The sequence below is a fragment of the Hippichthys cyanospilos genome, chromosome 13 (genome assembly GCF_059441005.1).
Source record: "Hippichthys cyanospilos isolate Australia breed blue-spotted pipefish chromosome 13, RoL_Hcya_1.0, whole genome shotgun sequence".
NCBI lineage: Eukaryota > Metazoa > Chordata > Actinopteri > Syngnathiformes > Syngnathidae > Hippichthys > Hippichthys cyanospilos.
Genome location: NC_142381.1, coordinates 19,841,044 through 19,863,487, shown reverse-complemented (window position 1 = coordinate 19,863,487; position 22,444 = coordinate 19,841,044). Strand labels below are relative to the sequence as shown.

The 22,444-nt window shown below is 38.5% G+C and overlaps 2 protein-coding genes across 3 annotated transcripts; both read left to right on the top strand.

Annotated features, from left to right (window-relative positions):
• Positions 1–271: 271 nt before the first annotated feature.
• Positions 272–10,688, top strand: rpl26 (ribosomal protein L26). 2 transcript variants are annotated; one of them, XM_088431179.1, is made up of 5 exons: positions 272–354; positions 1,280–1,451; positions 1,538–1,678; positions 8,331–8,393; positions 10,526–10,688. In XM_088431179.1, the coding sequence occupies exons 2-5, from the start codon at positions 1,284–1,286 to the stop codon at positions 10,652–10,654; spliced, it is 501 nt and encodes a 166-aa protein (XP_088287305.1). In that variant the 5' UTR covers positions 272–354; positions 1,280–1,283; the 3' UTR covers positions 10,655–10,688. The 2 variants fall into 2 exon arrangements, with proteins under 2 accessions (XP_088287305.1, XP_088287306.1); XM_088431180.1 differs by lacking the exon at positions 8,331–8,393.
• Positions 10,689–13,249: 2,561 nt separating this feature from the next.
• On the top strand, positions 13,250–19,353 carry atp6v0e1 (ATPase H+ transporting V0 subunit e1). The gene is made up of 4 exons (XM_088431181.1): positions 13,250–13,701; positions 18,342–18,389; positions 18,874–18,975; positions 19,066–19,353. Exons 1-3 carry the CDS (start codon positions 13,598–13,600, stop codon positions 18,965–18,967), a joined length of 246 nt encoding a protein of 81 aa, XP_088287307.1. The 5' UTR covers positions 13,250–13,597; the 3' UTR covers positions 18,968–18,975; positions 19,066–19,353.
• Positions 19,354–22,444: the final 3,091 nt, after the last annotated feature.

Below are 22,444 nucleotides of genomic sequence, written 5' to 3'. Positions count from 1 at the left end.
CCCATGTGTAACATGGATAACATAGATATACTGTATTGTTTGATTTATTTTATTTTTTCCATTTATGTAGTATTTTTTCTTTATTCATTGTTTGCTTGTCTGTTTTGAAATTGTACGTGAATATTTTTCTTCAATTTGTAAATCTATGTATACTGTTCCCCCGGCAATTACGCTGTATTGTTATAAGGACTATTAGACTGTTTCCATTTTGTGTATTATTCTGTTAAATAAAGGTTTAAAAAAAGTTTTGTATGAATCTCGCGAGACATCTCGCGAGACTTGAGTGTGAACTAATGCCAGCGGAAGTAGTTTGCCATCCTCTTTTCCGCCGGCCATATTGGAGCGCAAGGCAGTGTAAGTTCTGATGCGAACAGAATCCTTTGCGAATCTTAATTCATCCACTTTGAAACGCTTACAATTTACTAAATAATATTGCCTAAGATCGTTTTAAACCATACCACCGTCAAGTATAGAGGTGTATTTTAATGACATTGATGAGCGATGGCTACATTGCGACGTCTGCTGCTAGCACCTCGTTAGTGTTCATGAATGCGCTGCATGTCGCGTCAATGAGCGTAAACACAGCTCAAAGCAAGAAAATCAATTATGCATTCGGTGTAACTAATGACGTCTAGGTTTGGGGTAGGTGTTCTATACGTAGGTAATAAATTCACCCCTTGAACTGACTTTGTTGGGCTAATGTCACCGATACATTCGCCGGCATTTTGCTATGCCAGGGCTAGTTCTAGCAAGATAGCTGATTTTGAAACCTTTCCAATCATATGCAGACAGTATGTTAAAGTAGAAACCTGATAAGTTGGAACTATTTGAAACCCCTTTGTAATGACATCGCCTCACAGTTTTGAGATGTGACGGCGCCAGCCGTGGTTTGCAACCTCATGAATATATACTGGAAAAATTCAACGTCACTGTGTTCTTAAAATATATGTTTTCTGCAAGTCGGAGACAGCCTGTTGACATATTAATAAACAAAGGTTAGTGTTTGCTTTCTAAAATCTTGGACGATTCCTTTCAGTTTTGAGAAACCACAATTAACTAAACCAAATGCTGAATATATATAATTTCAGAGATACGGCTGAATGCTATTCTTATGTATGTGACTATTAGTTGAGGCGGCTTGGGCAATAAACAGGTTTTAAGGATGAAAAACACCTTGTCAAACTGGTGTAAGCCAACATTTGAAACAGATGGCAATACAAACGTGTTTAAGCATGAGATTTTTATGAATTGTCGATTAAAATTCCATTTTGATCCATAGCATCATGAAGCGGAACCCATTTGTAACCTCTTCACGCCGCAAGAACCGCAAGCGGCACTTCAATGCTCCTTCACACATTAGGAGAAAGATCATGTCGTCCCCCTTGTCCAAGGAGCTTCGTCAGAAGTATAACGTGAGGTCAATGCCTATTCGCAAAGATGACGAAGTCCAGGTACTGAAATCAGGTGTGGATATTGGTGAGAAAAAGTTATTTATGCATACACTTGATTAGGTGTTCCGATGTTTTGCCACACAAAGGTTGTCCGTGGACACTACAAAGGCCAGCAGATTGGTAAAGTAGTGCAGGTATACAGGAAGAAGTATGTCATCTACATTGAGCGTGTGCAGCGAGAAAAGGCCAATGGAACCACAGTCCATGTTGGCATCCATCCCAGCAAGGTACTTGGCTTCTCTGTAGAATATTTATGCTTGTCAAAGTGACTGAGATGAATGTTTTTGTTTTCACCAAATGGAAGAACTGCTGGAAGATTGTGGGGGGTGGAATATCATTCTAAAGTGAATGTATTGTACTTGTATTTGTACTTGTAGTGTACAACTCACCACCCATATCAGTTGAAGTGATTATGTAATTAGCCTCATTTAATACCCTGGATCAGACGTGTCCATAGCCCGGGGGCCAAATGCAGCCCGTGGTCAATTTCCATCCGGCCTGCAGCCTCATCATAAAATCAATAACGTCTAGCCCGCATGGAGAATTAATACATTGGGCAGCAGCGCTGTCACCCGGGTGTGCTCAATGCTCCCATCTATAGGCTTAATTAGGAACAGCAGATTAGTATATGAGTGACTGTATGAGCCCCTAATTTTCTAAAATGGCGACAATTGACAAAAGGAGGAAAGTCGAGCTGCTGTGTGACGCAGGGAGCTGCGGTCAGCACTAAAAAGGGCCTCTCGGGTCTCCAAACGAGACTACACGGGTCCCATTCATTGTGAAGCCGTGAATGCAATGTCAAAACAGCGCGTTGTCAAATCTTCTATTTTATTTTTTTCTTTTTCAGCGCAAATTCAGCTCTCTCCCTCCTTGCAGGCACATCAATCAAATGCGCTAACACATTCATTCAAAACAGAAAACAAATGTGAATAAATGAAAATTACAATATACACTGTTAGACAGTTTTCATTTACGATGGGTGAGTACATACATACAACGTTCTTTTTAACTTTGATTTGATTTAATTGAATCGCAACTCTGTCATATATATTTGTTTACACATTAGTGCCAATTAACAGGAGGAAAACGTTAGCTCCTTTTGCCTCGATGGCAATGACCAAGACAAGAAGTTTGCTCTCGCTTTTGCCTTCATTCAATCAATCAGCAAAGGAGAACACAATATTGCTTTTTTAACAGTATGCATAACATGCATATAGGTGTTAAACACTGTACGCTATACTTTTATTACCAAAAAGATTGATTTGTTTAAAAAAAAAAGGCAATACTCTAAAGACTCCAAGCTTGAACAGTCTTAAACAAAATACTCATTGAAAATGAACAAAACTCTTGAGTTTGAACCATTATGCTCATTTAAAACCTGCAAAATTCCAGTCTTTCTCCTTCACTTCAAATGCTTCAATACTTCAGTGCCAGTTGCAAACAATTCTTCATGTATCTCTAAATTTCATGGTCGGGCGCTGGTGTAAGAGGGTTTTTTCCTGACAGCTGCAAATAAGAACAACCATAAAAGGATGTAACAATTAAATGACCCAACACAAATTTGAATAGAAAAAAAACAAACATATTTACTGATTAGGACAGTCTTTATAATTGGAGAGAATCCATTGATGGTTTTACATTAACTTCTCTCACCGATTATTCTTTTTTTTTTGTCTGGCTGTTTGGGATAGTTTCATTAGATGTGTCTTTGGCGTCACATTTCCCAACAAGGCTCACTCAGGTGGTTTATCTGAAAAGATTAGGTTTTTTTTAGTTTCTGATACAAATCATTAGGCTGGAGCAGGTACTAGATTATTATACATTAATTAATAAGGAAACATAAACACTGTTAGCTATGATATATACTGTACAAAAATACAGACATTGATCTGCTTGTCAATCTCCCGCTCCAACCCGCTCTCGTATGTGAACAAGAACCCAAGATACTTAAACTCCTCCACTTCAGGCAGGACCTCATGTCAAAACCGGAGCGAGCACGCCACCGTTTTCCGACAGACACAAGAATAAAAGTATATGCAGTTAATAAGCAAGTAACTTAAGTAAATCCATTTTGTGAGCAGATGGGTCATCAGTTGTCACTTGATTTTTAAAATCACTAATCTGCAATCATGATTCGCCACAAAAATTCTGTTTATGTAAAGTCTTGTTAAAAACGATGTAACCTTGTTTCTCTTACTTGTTGTCGATTGTAATGCTTCTTGGTGGTGGTTTGGGCTTTGGCTTGGACCAAAATTTAATTGATCATTGCATGTGAGTCTGCTGCTCGGGGAAGTTAACGGAATAAGAATTTCATTGTACGGTACAACGATACATATGACAGTACATTTCTTGAATCTTGAAATACAATTAAATAGAACAGGGAGATTAAAAAAAAATGACTACCTGGACTATAAGATCAGTATCTGGCAAGCAATTAATTAAAAATTAATCTTAAGTGATGACAGGACAGCCCTTAACACCTCAGAGAAAAAGATAATCTCGGTTCACTTAACGTGTTTCCTCTCTTTATGCCTGATTTATGGGTTAAATTCAATGTAACTACATTTTTTGTATCTTAAGTCATCATCCATTTTGTATATGGTCCCAATTCCAGCTGGCTTCAGGCAGTAGGAATCCCCCTCCTACCCTCATCTGGTTGCCAGCCAATGTCAGGGCACACAGAGACGAACAACCTTTTATATACCCAATCACACCTAATGCGTTCAGATGGAGTGCTAAGAGCGGACGGTTTTGTATTGTAGTCAATGGAGTTCGCGCGACGGGCGCGATGACGCGTCGAGCGACGCGAGAAGTTAAAAAAAATTGAACTTTTGTCGCGTCGCGTCAGCCAATCAGCTTCGGGAATGTTCAACGTCTCAAGCAGGGGACAGGAACGACTCATGGCGGCTGCTTTGCGGTCACCGGGAGCGATCCAACGGCCAGCTGAGCTTTCAATACAAAACGGAGCCAAGCAAGAGCACTCACCTGGCTTGTAGAAAGGTGAAAGGGAGAACTTGGGACAACTGGTATGTGCAGGGTTTGCTTCCTTTTTTTTCCACAACTGTTGAACCGTAGTTACTGTGCTAAGCTAACGATAGTGCAGCACTGACAGTACAGTATTTAGCACGGTATTGGCCACTTGATTGCGACAATGAACCTTTGTTTTGTTTTTGGGCAGACGAGTATTGCTGTAAAGCGAGGGGCACGCAGTGTTTAAAAAAAAAAAAAAGAATAAAGGTGCTGTCAGAGAAAATATTGGCGCTGCCATATCACCTTTTGAACGTACTCGGCAATGCTCTTCTTTCCGGGTCCACTGTAGGAGGAAGCCGTAGTGCCTGGAGAGGACCCATGCAGGCTTGGGTAGAACATGCAAACTCCACATGGGAAGGCCAAACCATTAAGATTTATCATTTTACTTTATAGATATGTGTATATATAAAGCAAGGCAGTTTGGCCTGTTGTAGTTAGTTGTTTACCTCACATCTACACAGTATTTAGAACAAAGGTAACTACAAATGACATCAAACATGAATATGATAACACTCACCTAATACCAGCACTTTAAAGCGACTGCAAGTGATCAAGCCAATCAATGATTCACGTATCACGTTGTAGGAGCTCTTCTGCTGTACCTGGTAGTTCGAGTTCCCCTTTCTCTTCTCACCCAAAAACATTCTCGGTGGGGAAGGTTCCGCTAAGCATCTACGCTGAACCGTCTGAGCTCCTAGTTGTGACTAGGGTCGGAGCCTCAGTACACGGGTAGCTCGAGGGGAGGTAAGCTGTGCAAACTAACGCTGATTAGTTGGTTTACCTCAAGGGTGTGTTTTCGGCATCCGCCATTACGCTTTGTGTTCGCTGTGGTCTGCTTTAACCCCATGATATCTTGAGTTAAAAAAAATGTTGCTATGTGTTTTTAGACATAAAAAGAACTTATTTGGTTCTGTTTTGATACACCAAATTACAAATACACCAAAAGCAGTTATGAACATGTCCACATAGGTGGACAGCATGCGTTTGTGGAGTTTAACTAAAATTAAAAAAACAAAACAAAGATCAAGTGATATAACTTTCAATGTTTATTGAATTATACAAAAACTATAACAACTTTTCAAAAATATTTTGCTCTCTTCAATACACCATTCTGGGCTTTTCGTTTTCACAGAAAAATGAACTACAGTAACTTTGCAACCTTCAGTGCTTCAATTGACAAAACTAAACAAACTGCAGTTCTTCAACTGACAAACTACACAAACTATAGCGCATCAACTGACAACCTCACAAGGTTAGGGCTAGGCCACAGGTGAGGTGCTACAACCCTGCAACAACGCTGCATGCTTATGTACTTCCAGTATTAGATAAGTTCACCATCTTCTGTGAAAATTTGCCATGCACACAGCCACACTGCAACACAAGCAGCTGTACTATGTTTTTAGTGTGCATGCAGGGTCTTGGTATCTTTGGGCATTGTTTATGTTGTTCAGCTGGGACCAGTGGTTTCCAGGACCAAGCCTGACGTTCTGGGTTACCTTGGATGCAGGTTTGCGTTTCAGCTATGAAAGTGTCCCTTAGTCTCCCCCTGTTGCAGACAGATGCCTTGAAAGGCAGAAGACCATCCTCCTCCAATCTAGAGAATGTTTAGAATCAGTTTATTGGGGTTTGTGTTGCTTGATACACACTTTGCCTTTGAAGACAAAGATGTGGCAAGACGAAGAAACCTCACGTTGCTGTGCTAGTGTACATCTTTACTTTTCGCATGCCGTCATTGTCCAAATCATAAAAACCAAAGCCACCTGGTTCAAAGCATCAAAGGTTCATTCCAACATGTCTACTGGGTGAGAGAAATGGTCCTCGTGCCTGCCACTGCTCCCCCGGAACACCCAGAAAGGCCTAACGAAAACCCCACAGGGTATTCGCCTGTCTGACACCCTGAGTACACAGTCCGGTCCTGGGTGGTGTATGTGACACAAGGGGTCCAAGTGTGACAGGAGTAAGGGTAAGACTCTCAGCATGAAAACCACAAGGTGGCGTTGCCAAATGGATGTTCTGACCTGAATGCTGGCAGGCACGGTGGGTTTCTGAGGAACCAGCCTGTGCCTGGGCAAGAACCTGCTGCGGCACCACCACCAGCTGGCCCGCTACGATGTATACCAGGACCATACCTACGGGCATGGTGAATCTGAGGGGCAGCTGCATGATGCATGCTTGAGGCCTACTGCTGAGGCCGGACAGTCATCAGTGTTGGATGAGGCCGCCCAACTGGATGATCCCGGTAGACGTCCTGGGACTCTGGAACTGGATTGCACCAGCCGTTCTCACCAGCCTGTACCAGCCTGTTGCTGGCTTGCTTGAGCCCGAGGCCACTGAGGGACTGGGCGACAGGACCCTTAGCAGGGTGCTGGCCGGGACCAGGTCAGAAGCAGGCTGACATGGTCCCAGCCTGTGTCATTACCTGATGTATGTGGCTGGTCGAGGGACGCACTAGCCTGTGTCATGTGAATTGTGCCTGTTACTCATAATGAATAATGCACAAAACATGTATATTGCTATATACAATGCATTTTATAATCTAATAGCATAAAATGTTGATTTATACAAAAGAAAATTACTACAGATAAAGCATTGTCGAGTGATATACTGGTGGACATCTGAAAAATTGCATTTTCCTCCCAATCTAAAATCAATACTTGGAAATTTTCACAACTCTGGTGATTATTAGGTGTTACTTGAAGTAAAAATATTTTTTTTACCTGCATGAGTCTCCTTTTATAGATGAATTTAGCAGAAATCCCTGAGGTGCCAGGCATGTTTTCATTCCTAACAGTCATCTTGAATGTTGACACTATTATTCTGCATTTACAATGGTTGACCACACAAAGCAGTGTTGGGTGGATTCACAGGCGTCCACTTTGGGGGCTTATAAGCAACACTGCCCTCAAAACCAATTCTTATTTTTGAAAATGACGTTTTAATAGCTGTCCACTGCAGTAACCGTCATGCATGAAAGGGTTAATATTTTGAGGTAATGGAATGAGATTATGTCCCAGTCTAGGGGCCTAGGACACAACATGGGCAAAGGGCCCCGCCTTCCCCAACTCCCAAGCAGCCAGCCGACGAACCAGGTGTGGAACACCAAAAGATATATTTATTAACATGAACAAAAGGGTTACTGAAAAATAGGAGCAAGTAACTCAGGGTGAACCAAGGCCAAAACAACCTGTCTGTGCAATAACCAAACTAACCTAACAATCAAAACAACCAATAGGCTTACCTCCCTAGCTCCAAAAACAGGAGGAAAGAAAATGCACAACAAAAACGGCGGTTCACCCCTACTGTTCTTTTTCCACAAATATCAGGACAAATGCGTGGCTGGTTAGGAGCGAAGGAGGATGAGAGAGCTGTCTGCCATCTCGGCTCAATATATAGCAGGTGTGCGATCCAGAGCAGCCAATCATGGGCCTTCCTGGATCCGACCAATCCTGGTATTGCTGGGGCACACCTAAAAAAAAAAGCGGGAAAAACGGGAAAAAGAAACAAAGCAGGCCGGTACCGGAGAGCAAGACCCCTGAGTGAACCCACCCGCAACAGAGAAAATTGATAAGTTGGATGGTTGCATCCAACTCCCAATTTGCCAGGAGAAAAGACAAGTCTCCTGCAGAACACTCGCCAATTGCAAAAAAAAAAAATCTTAATGGACAGAACACCAATGAAGCAGATTTACGTCTAATCGGAATCAGAGATCCGCTACATTTGGTTCTCGGTCCGTTTATTCTTTTCATTGCTTTTTATCGTAAAAAGTGGAAAAGGTGCTCGGCAGCGACTCGTAGTTTTGTTGATAGATTGTGTAACATGTTATACATGTTATGTATGGTGTTTTATTAGGGCCCGAGCAGTGACCGGTGCGAGGTCCCTCTTGTTCTTCTCCAGATTCTTATTATCCGAAATGTACGTCTTCTCCGCCTGTGCGCCGCCTCAAAGTTTGATGTCACGCCAAAACTAACAAAGTTGCTGTAATTGGACCCAGATGGTCTCACCTTTTCAAAATTTCATGTGGGTGAAAAGAAGTCATGCATAACACCTACGAATCAATTTTTTGTTGTAATGTGAGCGCCACCTAGTGGTAGCATAAAACTGCAATTTTTTTTTTTAACATTTTGAATTTACTTTGATGAGCCCGTTGAAGTAATATCACAGAAATTAAGTCTGACACGCTTAATGCCCTCCACCAAATCATACAATTTTCCGATAATGGACATGGCATACACGCCAGTTTACTTCCAAAGATTTATCAAAACAGTAAAAGTTGCTGTAATTTGACCCAGATGATCTGATCTTCGCACAATTTCACACATCGCAAGAGTCCATACCTATAGACTTCGACAAACATACATTGCATTATAATGCTAGTGCCAACTACTGGTAGAAAAAAATATCATTATAGTCGAAAGATTGCAGCTAAACCCAGTTGGTTTGACTTATGGCTACAAAAATTTATATGCATATGTAGGACCCTAAGACCTTAAAAAAAATAAACATCGAAAGCCATATGGTGGGATGTACAGAAAAAGTTACGAATTTTTGAATGTGCAATTTTTACCCATTTATGGGTATTTGCAAGTCGTCTGCTGCCTTCTCTTAAACGTTTGACCTGATCAGCTTCCAATTTGGCGTGGAAGATTATCAGACTTAGAGGCACAAGTGGTCCAAGGTAATAATCATGCAACCCTAATTTAGGTTTTATACAACTTGTGTTCCTCTTATTTGGGGAAATTTTGATTGAGAGAGGTGCGGTGCCCCTTGTATTCATTTACTGTTTCATTGCTAGACAGTCACACTGAAAAAACAATGAAAGCATAAGGTTGAGGATACCAGAATTTTCAAAATACCTTACTCAGCCTAAATTAGCATTTAGTCTGTAGGTACTGATGCTTGTGACTTGACAGTATACATTGATAACGCCTGTGCTTCTTGAATTTAGAAAAGGCCCAAAAATGTGTACAACAAATTTGTGATTGCTGCTCACCCTGCCCATTTAAATATGTATTATCTCTTGACTTTTGATTTAATTCACTTAATTGCAATATATGAGCAGGTCAGTTGTCAATTAGTGTAGATGTATTTAAGGCAGCTGAAAAATGAGAAATACGCATCTCTAGCTTGACCTCAAAACTTGCTTTCAAATGTAATACAGGTTTTTGTATGCAAACTCAACCGTTTTTTTTCTTTGTCTGATGATGCCTTTCTGTTCTTTGGAAACAACTTGTTTGTAAAAATGTTTGTAACTTGTTTGTAAAAAGATTTTGACATACACAAGCCCAAAGATTGCTGTACCAGCAAGCCAGCAGCCCCCGTAAGGGTAAACTGCCATAGAAAATGGATGGATGGATACTTAAGTAGGAAATATTTTTAATTAGCATGATAAATTAAGGATACAAATGTAAAACCTTAATTAAAATGCATTTTGTTGTAGTGGAGTCACTCTGCTGCCAAAAAATCTGGTGCATGCTGTCTGTCATGATAAATGTAAATTTGTATGGTCAGGCCAATCCCAACCGGGATGGCAAGCAATTTCTCAACGCTTATGCTATCTAGTGTGTCCTATTCAAGGTTGCAGGAAAGCTACATCACTTTCCGGCTGATGAAGCACAAAAGAAGCATACACCCTTGCACTGTTAGTCGTAAACTACAGTCACTGCCATCCTTGTTTGTCAAAGGATTGAATGCATCTACAGTCTTTTTGTCAGTGGTTTATGTTCTTCCTTTTTTGTTTTCAAAGAACTGTATGGTAACCAAGTGGTACAAATACCTGACTTCTGACTTGAACAGTTATACTGTCAAACTTATGGTCACACTTAAGCCAGACTTTTAACTGAATATTCCTGTTACCTTGAAAGGATGCAATGTGAATAATCTTTCTCATGGCAATCCTGATTAGGGCTTTCTGAAACTAACTCTTGCTGACACGTAAACAAATCATGCCACATTTTCAGCCCTCATTCAGCAGTTTGTCACTGTGCCAAGATACTAACGAAAGGGATTGTAAAACGTCACTTTAATCCTCTTTCCTTGCCTCATAGGTGGTCATCACCAGGTTAAAGTTGGACAAGGACCGTAAAAAGATCCTCGAGCGCAAGGCCAAATCTCGCGCTGATGGAAAGGAGAAGGGCAAATACAAGGAGGAGACAATTGAGAAGATGCAGGAATAGAACATCTTTTGTTATCAATAAATTGTATAAAATAGTTTGTCCATGTCATGTTTTTTTAATTGTATTTGATCTGAGACAAGTTCATTGTTGCAAAGTACCCAGAGTAAATTAACTTAGGTTGAGTTTTTACATTTAATGTTGCAGTTGCCCATCAAAGGAAAGCTTTGGGTTTTAAAAGGTAAATATCAAGCTGCTGTTTGAGTAGGCTTTGTGTCAGAGATGGACATTAAAATTACTCTTGTGTATTATGGCACTTTTGGATCACAGGTGTGTTGCCATTTTGAGTCATTCGATGTCAAGGATATTCGTACTGCAGCCGTTTCTGGCATATTATATATACAATGGTCCTAACCTTTTTAGAGGTACTTAATCCCACCAGTTTCATATGTGCATGCACCAAACCCATTCAAAAGGAATATACTATAAAATTTTTGAACTTAAAAAAAAATGTGTCCCTTAATAACCAACTGTATTTTTTAAATCTAATTGTAGGTCTAGTTATTCAATTATATTATACGGGAGGTGGCCCACCTCACAATGATTAACGAGGGCTAAGTTAATAAGCGGGGGTTCCTGCAACCACTTAGTCTTAAACTATGAATTAAAAAAAAAACATGACCTTAACCATGTAAAGCCTGACCCCAAAAATAATGGACATAAAATTGTGATTTTTGGAATCTGAAATCTTTATCTTGCTCTAACGCAAATTAAAAAATATATATATTGAAAAAATTTTACTAAATGTTTTCATATTTGTATCATGACACCATCAGCATTACGTGTCATTCTGGCATTCAAATGATAAAACTAACTTCAGCCTTTTTTTAGTTTTGCAAACTGCCTTTCACAGTAACTACTTTTTATGAAACATTAAGTATTACTGAAATTAACGATATTCAATAAGAATCTTGGGCTATGTTAAATTGCTATCTTATTTTTCCTTTTAATATGAACAATAGCAACCATGAATGAAAACAGCGGTACAGGCAAAAACATCAGCCTACCAAACATCAAAGTCATACAAGAAACCACTTTGTCCGGCATGTCCTCACATTTTGAAACCCAATTTTTATGAGGTGTTGCTGGCATGTGTATACTTTCAGATTAGATTTTCCTTTGAATGGAACCATGATTTCATGAACTGCATGATGTTCTTTTTGGGAGGCACACAAATACATTGTTCTCTGAGCTTTTTGAGCCATGGCCTCACTTTTCATACTTTCTCCTTATTTTTTTTCAGACACACTGAGGTTATCTTGAAAATACAGCAATGTCAGCAATTTCTCAAATTGATCTCGCGACATCACATCAGCAACTTTGGAGTACTTGGTTTCCATTTCCCAATAGGCTCTGACATTGGGTGTCTGTACCAAACCCATGAACATGTACATGCCAAGAACCTGTTCAATTTGTGTTTACTGAGTTTCCTCCTTTCTGTACACTGAACAAGTTTGTTTGCTCTGCAACCATCTCTATCATTGATAACAAACTGTTTGAAATACATGTAAGGTGTAAACTCAGCCCTTAGTTCAATGCCATAATCAGCATTTAAAAAAAAAATTAACATCTGGCAGGTAAAATTCTCCCTTTCTCCACCGGTACTCCTTCCTTTTCACTTTTTTTCTTTGCAGCTTTTTTTCTTTTGGCTTGTGTCACTGTTGGACCCCCTTCTTCTGTGTTCATCTGATCACCACTTTTGTCAAACTGGGCAGCTGCACATGTCTTTCTCTTCCTCTCTTCTCACTTTGCTTCTTCCATGCCTTTTTGTTGCCTTGTGATGTTGTTGGACCCTCTTCTTCTTCCTCTTCAAGCATCTGGTCAGACATTTCATTTTCATTATTGCTACTATTGAAAAATGTAGGTTTCTTGTTTTTGTAATACAATTATTTGGTTTAAACAACACATTTTTATCAATAACTGTTGGAACTGATTGATTAAAACATTTTTATAATGCACAATAATGAATATAATGTACACTAAGAAAAAGGTGATATTGACAATTAGGCATTTACCACCAAATTCAGCTTTTTATCCATAGAATCAAATTTGAACATACATTTTCTGCACAGTTTTACTATATCATATAGTGCAAAAAATGACGTAGGTACAATTTGCCTTGATGAATTAAGTTCTTATGATGAAATATAAGTAAAAAAAAAAAACAAAGAAAACAACCCTGAAACTGCTTTAACATCACAATTATCTTTACTTTGATTCAGCAAATTGGGAATTAGCTGAAGCAGGTCATCTTGGATTGACCGCCGCACGGTGTCCTAACTTGCAGTGAAAAAAATCTACCAGAGGGTAGAATACAAGTAGCAGATTGTACACGAGGGTTTTGAATTACGTTTTTAATGATATGGTGATTTAATAAGGCTCAGAAATATTTGTATCAAATTTGATGCGTTTGGCAATAACGCCCTTTTAAAATATTATAAAATTAAGTGTGATTAGATGATAGTTGATTCAAATCGTCTACAATCTTAAACGGGATGCTCTTTGAAACCGGCAAGAAAACACGAGACCTGAACAAACGATTTAGGTGGGACTCGTAAAACTAGGTCTAGAGCACATTTGGGCAGCGTGATACCGTTTGTCTTTATATTGAAAGTTGAAAACGTGTTGAATATACCTCAACGGTTAAGGAACAGTGAGGAGTGATTTCTGCCCCGTGTGGTTAGCAAGATAAAGTGTTGCAGAGAGGTGGATTTAATCTCGTCAACGCATTCTTTTTCAAATGGGACATGACAAAACTCAGATGTGGGAAATATTCCAATCATCAAATTGAATTAAACAGAACCGTGTGCGATCGCTCTTCTGAAATACTTGAGCAACTTCCCTTTTGTGCTCGTGATATGGTCACGTGACGATTTGACTCATCGTGTTTCAAGTTTGTAAGAAGTTTTGTGTCCGTACGATCTACAATTGCGATTTACTGTTACAATGGCAGAATTAAGTTTTGTCATTGCCGTGTCCGTAATGACGTTATTTTGGGGCATAGTTGGAGGAGTGGTGCCCTGGTTTATCCCCAAAGGACCAAACAAAGGGTGAGTGTTTGTGTCACTTGACTAGCTTACCATTACCGTCTAATTGTTGAAATAACCTGAATTATTGTGTATATGTATTATAGATTATCGCAAGTGAAAGCTTACAGGATTTGCTCACTTACTGTGTAGATGTTATTTAGTGCTGGATTCACTTTTAACAACTCTTAGTCAGGGTTGGTGTAGCAACTAGCGGCTAATCGAGCAAGTTTCCCGAATGTTTCAAAACTTTATCAATTTATATATTGGGATTTTCACGTTCATGTCACCACTTCACATTTTTTAATTTTGCCCTAATTCTCTTCCAACAAAAATAAAAACAGCCATCTATGAAAGAAAATGCAACTTCCCTTATTAACGGCTCTAGCTAAATGTTTGAAACTCATTCGATTTTAAATGGCCAGACACACTCACACACACAATCACACATTTCAATAGTTAAGTTATTCACTCTTGAAAATGCAAATGACCTGAAAGCATCATCCACATCATGAAACTGAATGATAAAAAAATACTTGTAAAGCCGTTACCTGAGCCCCAAAAATGACTGTTGAAGACAGTTAATAATTCCTCTAAAATTTTCTCCATTGTATTTGAAACTTAAAGTGTAGAATTTAGTGAGTTACTCATTTTAAAAAGACACCATAATTTTTCAATAACATGAAATTAAATGTGTTCTATCACATTAATTTCACATTAACACTAGGTCTAGTAATCACTAATTACACTGGTATACAAAGAAAAAATTAATTTCTCTGGCATGGAATATAATAACAGTTTTAGACTAATTTGAGGGTGCTGAATTCAAATCTGATCTTATATTTTCTCTATCACATCACGTTTTTGCGCTATCGGTATATCCATTTTCATGAATTTCAAGAAAAAAAATTATCCTTCAGCTATTCGACCAGTTGCCCATAGTGAAGAAATACCTGTACCAATATTTACTGAGCTTCCAGAAATTGATGACACAGATCTCTGCTCACCTGCTTCTAGTGATGAAGAACACACTACAGATATTTTTCAGCCATGTGATGAAGATTGTGACAAACCAATTCTGTTTACTCAGTCTGCCTTTGAATGATTTGGTTAGAGATCTTTATCTACCAAAAGAGTCTGCTGAACTGTTGGCTTCAAGACTGCAAGAGAATAGAATGTTGAAACCCGGCACAAGTGTCTCATTTTATCGCAACAGAGAAGCAGAACTGCGTAAGTACTTCTGGTCAGATGGCCAGCTTGTCTATTGTATTGATGTAGAAGGACTACTTCTCTTTATGGGACTTCCAGCATATGATTCAAGAGATTGGAGGCTTTTTATTGACAGTTCCAAAAGAAGTTTGAAATGTGTTCTGTTACACAATGGAAATAAGTATGGCTCTGTACCAATAGGTCATTCTGTAAATCTTAAAGAAGAATATAAAAGATCAAGATTGTTCTAGAGAGGTTGCAATATCATGTTCACGGGTGGTTAATTTGTGTCGATTTGAAAATGGTTAACTTTCTTTTAGGTCAGCAAGGAGGGTACACAAAATACCCCTGTTTTCTGTGATACTGGGACAGTAGAGCTACAGCAGAGCATTGGGTGAGAAATGAATGGCCTCAGCGACAGAGTTTGGCATCTGGCGATAAGAATGTCATCAATGATCCTCTAGTGGATAGGAAGAACATTGTATTTCCTCCCTTGCACATTAAACTTGGACTGATGAAGCAGTTCGTCAAAGTCAAAGCTCTTGATCATAGTGGAGAATGCTTCAGCTATATTTGTTCAACTTTTCCTGGTCTTAGTGAAGAGAAAGGCTGGAATATTTGATGGACCTCAAATAAGAACACTTATGAGAGATCCATATTTTATCACATCAATGAATGAGACAGAAGAAAGAGCTTGGAATGCATTTTGTAATGTGGTGCAGAATTTTCTAGGGAATAAGAAAGCAGACAACTATGAAGAGATTGTGGAAGAGCTACTAATGAGCCTGCGAGATCTTGGATGTAGAATGAGTATCAAGGTTCACTATTTATACAGCCATTTGGACAGTTTTCCGGAGAATCTTGGGGATGTGAGCGAGGAACAAGGGGGGCGTTTTCATCAGGACATTAAAACAATGGAAGAACGGTATCAAGGCCGGTGGGACTCACATATGATGGCGGATTATTGCTGGAGCTTGATGAGAGACAACCCAGAAACTGTACATCAGAGATCAGCCAAGAAAAGAAAGTTCAAATAACTGTTATTTGCCATTCATCTGTGCACCATATATATATATATATATATATATATATATATATATATATATATATATATATATATATATATATATGTATATATATATGTATATATATATATATATATATATATATATGTATATATGTATATATATATATATATATATATATATGTATGTATATATGTATGTATATATGTATATATATATATATATATATATATATATATATATATATATATATATATATATATATATGTATGTATATATGTATGTATACAGTCGGCCCCCGGCTTACGAGCACCCTGATTTACGAACAATTCGCCTTACGAGCGTGGATCAGGGAGATTTTTGTCCTCCGCTTACGAACAAACCTCTCGCCTTACGAGCAATTCGACATGCCGGCCATTAAGTATGTAGAAATGTTCTCGTTTAATTGTGTCAATAAAATCAACAGTAGCGACATCATCAATCATCAATAGAAACTTGTGGCAGTAACGTGAACGCTATTGGTCTTACAACGTCACACTGACTGTCTCACTCACGGTGTCTAAATATATTACCATTTAAGTGTAGTGTTTGTACAGCTAAAGGGAAAAACAGCTGACATGAAATTAAATGTGCCGATTGCAGGACAAAGAATTGTCATTGGTTTAAATGTGTGTTTTTTTTTAAATTAATTGTCGATACATTCCAACCGTTTAAAAAAAAAAAGTGCGAATAATTATCAGTCAGTCACGGAGATGCGAATATGCTATTGGTCGATTAAGGTCACCCGGTCTCACTCACGGAGATGCTATTGACCGGCGTCACACGTCAATCACAGAAATGCCGATATGCTATTGGCCGAACGCCTTTATCTAGCTTGATGGGACAGGATGGAAGGAAGGAGAGAAAATTAGTGAAAAACGGAATGTTGTGAAGACTTTGCAAACTTTATCTGTTAGACATAGCTTCTAAAATTACTAGCAGCGGTAAAGAAAGAAATAAGAGGATGATGTTTTAGTATCTGCGTGATTTGCACCCTGACTGAAAGAGTTACTGTAACACTGTAAGACCAATAGCATATCTATTGCCGTGTTAACTTTGAGCGTTGGACTCTGCCCCCCTCTGCTTACACCCAGCTCAAGTCTCGTCGTTTCAAAGGTAAAACCTATTTATCCATTGTATTTATTATATAATGCAAGTGTACAGCAGATTATGTCACTCAATTTTAATATATGTATACAGTGTGTCGTTTTTACCTAAGGCTTCGGCGCGCGTTGCACGCATTCACGAATTAACATGGGTTTGGATTGCCCGCTATACGAGCAAATCGAGATACGAGCGTAGCCGCTGAACGGATTAAGTTCGTAACCCGGGGGCCCACTGTATATGTATATATGTATATGTATATGTATATATATATGTATATGTATATGTATATATATGTATATATATATGTATATATATATATATATATATGTATATATATATATATATTTTTTTCTATTTTAATTGTCACTATATTTGATTTGCTGTACATGGACTTTGTAATCTTCGTTATTCCTTGATTAAGAACATACAAAATGAAGTACTAAAAATCACGTGTTTTTATCATGAAACCTTCAATGTATAGGCTGATGGGTAATTTTCATCAAAAATTGAAAAATTTTATAACTCAAAATCCTGATGTGATAGACAAAAACTGAGTACATATTCGTAATCAGCATCCCAAATTTAGTTAGAATTTGTTTTAAAACCTTTTGCCAGAAAAATCGTGTTGACCAGTGTTATAGTACATGGGCAACGGTGCTCAGATGGAGGATGTCATGTTTCTTTTACCTTCGAAAAGAGGAAAACTTTGCCAATGTAATTCAAATTGTGTTTTGGATGTCAGTTTGCGTGCAGCCGAGCAAGTTTCTGGTTTGTATGCCAATCGCAAATAAAAACACTAAGAAGAGGAAAAAGAAGTTTTGTATATCAATCGTAAATACAATTAGAAGAATGAGAGGTAGAAAAAGGAGGAGGAAGAGGAGGTGGTGGGGTGTTCGCTCCACGCAGAAAGGAGGGAAGTATCATAATAATTGGGCAGATGACCGGTTTGGGAGTAAGGATGACTATAGTTATTCCACACATTGGAAGTCACCCTAAACCAGGGGTGGGGAACTCCAGCCCTCGAGGGCCGGTGTCCTGCATGTTTTCCAGTTTTCTCTCCCTAACACACCTGATTTAAACCATTAGCTCATCAACAAGCTCTGCTGGAGCTTGAGAATAATCCTAATCATTTGATTCAGGTGTGTTTGAGAGAGAAAACAGGAAAACATGCAGGACACCGGAAGCAGAGGGTGTTTCCAGAACTTTGACTCATACTGTGTGTCTATGAATACTTTAAGCGGATGTGTTTTGAAGTTTTTCAAAACTATTGTCTTTTCTCCACAGAGTAATTATCACTATGCTGGTCTTGACTTCTGTTTGCTGCTACTTGTTGTAAGTATGATGTGTCATTTTGTTTTGTGTAACTTTGAACACATCAAACCTTATCCTGAGCTACTATACACATTTACTCTGTTATATACTGTGCCATTTGTCTTAAATAGAAACCCGTTGCACATCCTTGTTATAGTGCGGGATATCCAACGTTGTTGAATATCCTGCATTAGAAAGCATTTCACCCAACACTTAAAACGGTTATCATCCACATTAGAGTGGGGTATCAGAAGATTATGCAGAACTCTATACAGAAGAGCAACAGACAAGTTTCAAGCACTAAAAGTCAGAATAGTGAGGTAGATGTGCTAACCATTTGGAAACTGCTACCAAAATACTATAAATGTTTGTGTAGCTAAATTGTTTACCGTCTGTTACATATACCACAATGGGACACATGGGGCAGCGAATGCCAGCAAGTGATTTCTTTTCAATATCCACCAGTCATCGAGCACTGATCATCATGATGTATTCTTTCCATCAGCTGGTTGATAGCCATTCTGGCCCAACTGAACCCACTTTTTGGTCCTTCACTGTCTACTGATGCCATCTGGTATTTGAGATACCATTGGTCTTAAATTCTCAGGTGAAACACGTCTGCATTATCAATTACATTTTATTTTTGTATGTTATTTTTTTGCATGCTTAATTCTTTGAATTTCATGCTCTCTTTTAGCTCTGGGTTCCTCTCTACGTAGACAGCTCTGCAGCATCAAGGACCACTCTCTTTTCATTTCATGCTTCAGACCGCAGTTTTGAAAGACTTTCAACTCATATCTATGGCGATACTGAGTGACACTCACACTTGTGACTTCTACAATTACAATTCCCATATTACATTTCTTAAAATTGATACTTGCTGACTGGGCTTCAATAAGAATAATTCAAAATAGTGTTTGCTTAATATATACTATACTGTTGTGTATTGCTGGTGTTAAAATGAATAAACTTGCCATTCAATGTATTGTTTTTTTGTGCCTCACACTCTGTCCTTATACAAATCCCAGTGTTATTGTTTTCTCTAGGATCGTTTTTCACTAAACAACCATTCAATTAACTAGTATGTTTTTCATTCATAGTAAAGGAACCTAGAAAAACTCGCGTCTAACTAGTTTCTAGCGTGTTAGTTTTTGTTGAAAGATCGCCCATACCACAACATAGTGAAACAATTGATTTAATACAGACAGAGAGTGGGAAAGTACATGATGCCGCGGGGCAGTCCTGCCACAGGTCAGTGCAGAAAACGGCAAACTTTCACCTTCCACATTCAGTTCTTATACACTTTTGGGGCATGTAGTCCAGCTGTGGAATGCAGGTTTGTGCGTGTGTATGTGTGTGTGGGGGGAGGGGGGGGGGGGGGGTAGTGTCTTCAAAAGTCTTTCATTCACCGACCATTCTTTGGAAGAGGGGGAAACTGGTGCGCCATAAATCTTCAATGTTATCTTCTTCTTTTCACACTGGTATGTTGGAGGAAGCCTTTTGTTTCTTTTCTAGGTGGCATCTGGTCTCAACATCTCTTGGAGATTTATTGGCCAAGTCATTCCTGTTTCTTATACTGACTTCCAGTCATGTCAGTCCTCATTAGAATAGCACAACTTTCATGAACAAACTATTTTACTGATACATTTAAAAAATAAACGCATATTTCCATTAATAGTTGTAATCGTCCAGATAGGTGTTCAGTCAAATGTCTATCAGTCCAACGCGCCTCTTTTGCTGACAGAAATACAAACCAACTGGCTTGCATGTTTGTCTGCAGAGTTGCCGTATCTTTCAAGTATAAACTGGAATCTATCGTCAATGTGATTATAGTCACTTTACTTTTCCACCAAGTAGTGGAGAAGTGTGTTCAGTTGAGCCCTGGTACAAATGACGAGCATGATCATGCCTCCCAGTGGACATGACTGTCAATTGCAGTTCTGCCACTGTGCTTTGAAGAGACCAGGAGTGGCAAATTGTTGGTTAAGTTGCTGTACTCACTGGCTTAATAAACCTAGTAATTCAGAATGTAAATTCGTCACATAGGTGGCTGCGTAGAATGGGTATTGGACAGTTGTTGAAAACGCACCAAGAGTAAGATTGTGTGATTTTATACCATGACCCAGGCAAGGACAGACACATTTACCAGGCAGTATCTAAAAGGGATGGGAGGGAGAGCTGCATTTTTTTTTTTTTTTGTTCGTTCGTTTTATTTTTTGTTTTTGTTTTTAAAGTTTTTTGGGCCAGAAGTGCAATGAATACATGGGGGGTATGCACTGCCTGTCATCTACTCCATTACTGTAAAACAGCCAAAGGTTGTGAGAAGACTAGTCAATGCTTCAAAATAAGATGCATTTTAACAAGTAGTTTATGATAACTGTAAACTAAGGTATGATAACTGTAAACTAAGGTAATCCCATAACTCCTAGCCCTGCAAAATTCACTTTTTGCATGTGGTTTTCCAGTCCCCTTTAATTGGGAAAAACGAAGGAACACTGGCATTACTTTTGTTTTGCTCTGTAGTCTGGATGACTTCATTAATTCATTAAAATTTTATTTATTATTATTAAATTTTATTCTATTTATCATTTATCTAGTTTTAATATGCACCAATTAGAGCATATTGTATATATGTATATTGACAATAAAGGCATTCTGTTTTAGTTTGTTCTTATTTTTTGTACTGGTATTGTATAACATGTTTTATTTAAACTTAATTTTACCTGACTAACTTGGCCACTGAGACTCCTTTATCAAACCAAACACATGGTGGACCTGAAGTGCAAAACAAATGAACAAACTGAAAGTCAAACATTTTAGCAGAAAATGAAAACATTTCAGAAAATATTTTACCAAAAACCAAAACAAATTGACTTTTGAGAAAACATTTTCACAAAAGACGAAACATGTTTACATTTCAGAATACGAATGACCAAAAGCTGAAACATTTTTACATTTCAGGGCAGGAGTGGCGGTCAGTGCATTTCACACTTAGGCCTTCTGTGCTTGGACCCCTAATGCGCACCAGTACGCACGTACACAGGCTTTATTTCAGAGCATTTAAACATCAATAAACCTGCATCAGCAATTAAAACTTATCATTATGCATGCCAAAACTTAGAATAAGTCATAATAATTTTAAATTATTTGTCAACTAAGTTTTATGAAGTCCACCAAGAGCAAGCAAGCCTTAACAAGATTGTACGCTAAATTACAAATGGCAATTTAATATAAGTAGAATGCAGACAACAAAGGCAGACGGGAGTTGAACAGAAACAAGAACACAACAACAAGCCAACAACACAAAAACAAAAGCCAACTAAACATGACAAGTGAATATGAATGACATGAAAAGACAAAAACATAATAACTCACCCAAAATGGCTGTCCCCAAGTTATTTCAGTACAAAAGCCATTCTTCTTTTTGTCCTCAGAAAGACTTTCATGACATGCTTGTAGAGTTTGTCTGCATTTCATTTCGAAAAATAAATCCATTTGTATTGACATGGACACGTTGAAAGTGGCTTCGGTCCAATTTCCGGTTTCCTCTTCTTCAGCCATTGTGTTTAAAAAAAAAAAAAGCGTCCGCGAGTCTGGCTTAGATGTACGCTAACAATAACATTAGCTGGTGGAGAAACACTTTTTTTTATACAGTGGTACCTCGGTACTCGACCATAATCCGTTCTGAGGTGGTGGTCGAGCACCGATTTGTTCGAACACCGAAACCAATTTTCCCATAAGAAATAATGGAAAGTATGTGTGCACAAGTAAATGTGCACAAGCAGTACATGATAAAGATAAAGATAAATAAAGCATTATAAACCATTTTGTATAATTTACTTACGTTTTGGAGAGTGGTTGATGGCATACAGGAATGGATGTGGAGAGGACGGGAGGGAGTTACTCCTTCCATGATGACGCTAGCTAACTGCGACGCGAGGTCGGACACTCGTACACTACGTTCATATTTTGCTATAATTTCCTTCTTCGGTTCAATAGTGGTCCTCATTGTTTTCCTCTTTGCCTTCCCCTTACCACTGTCTTTCTTTGGACCCATTATTAAGGGCTAAAGAAAC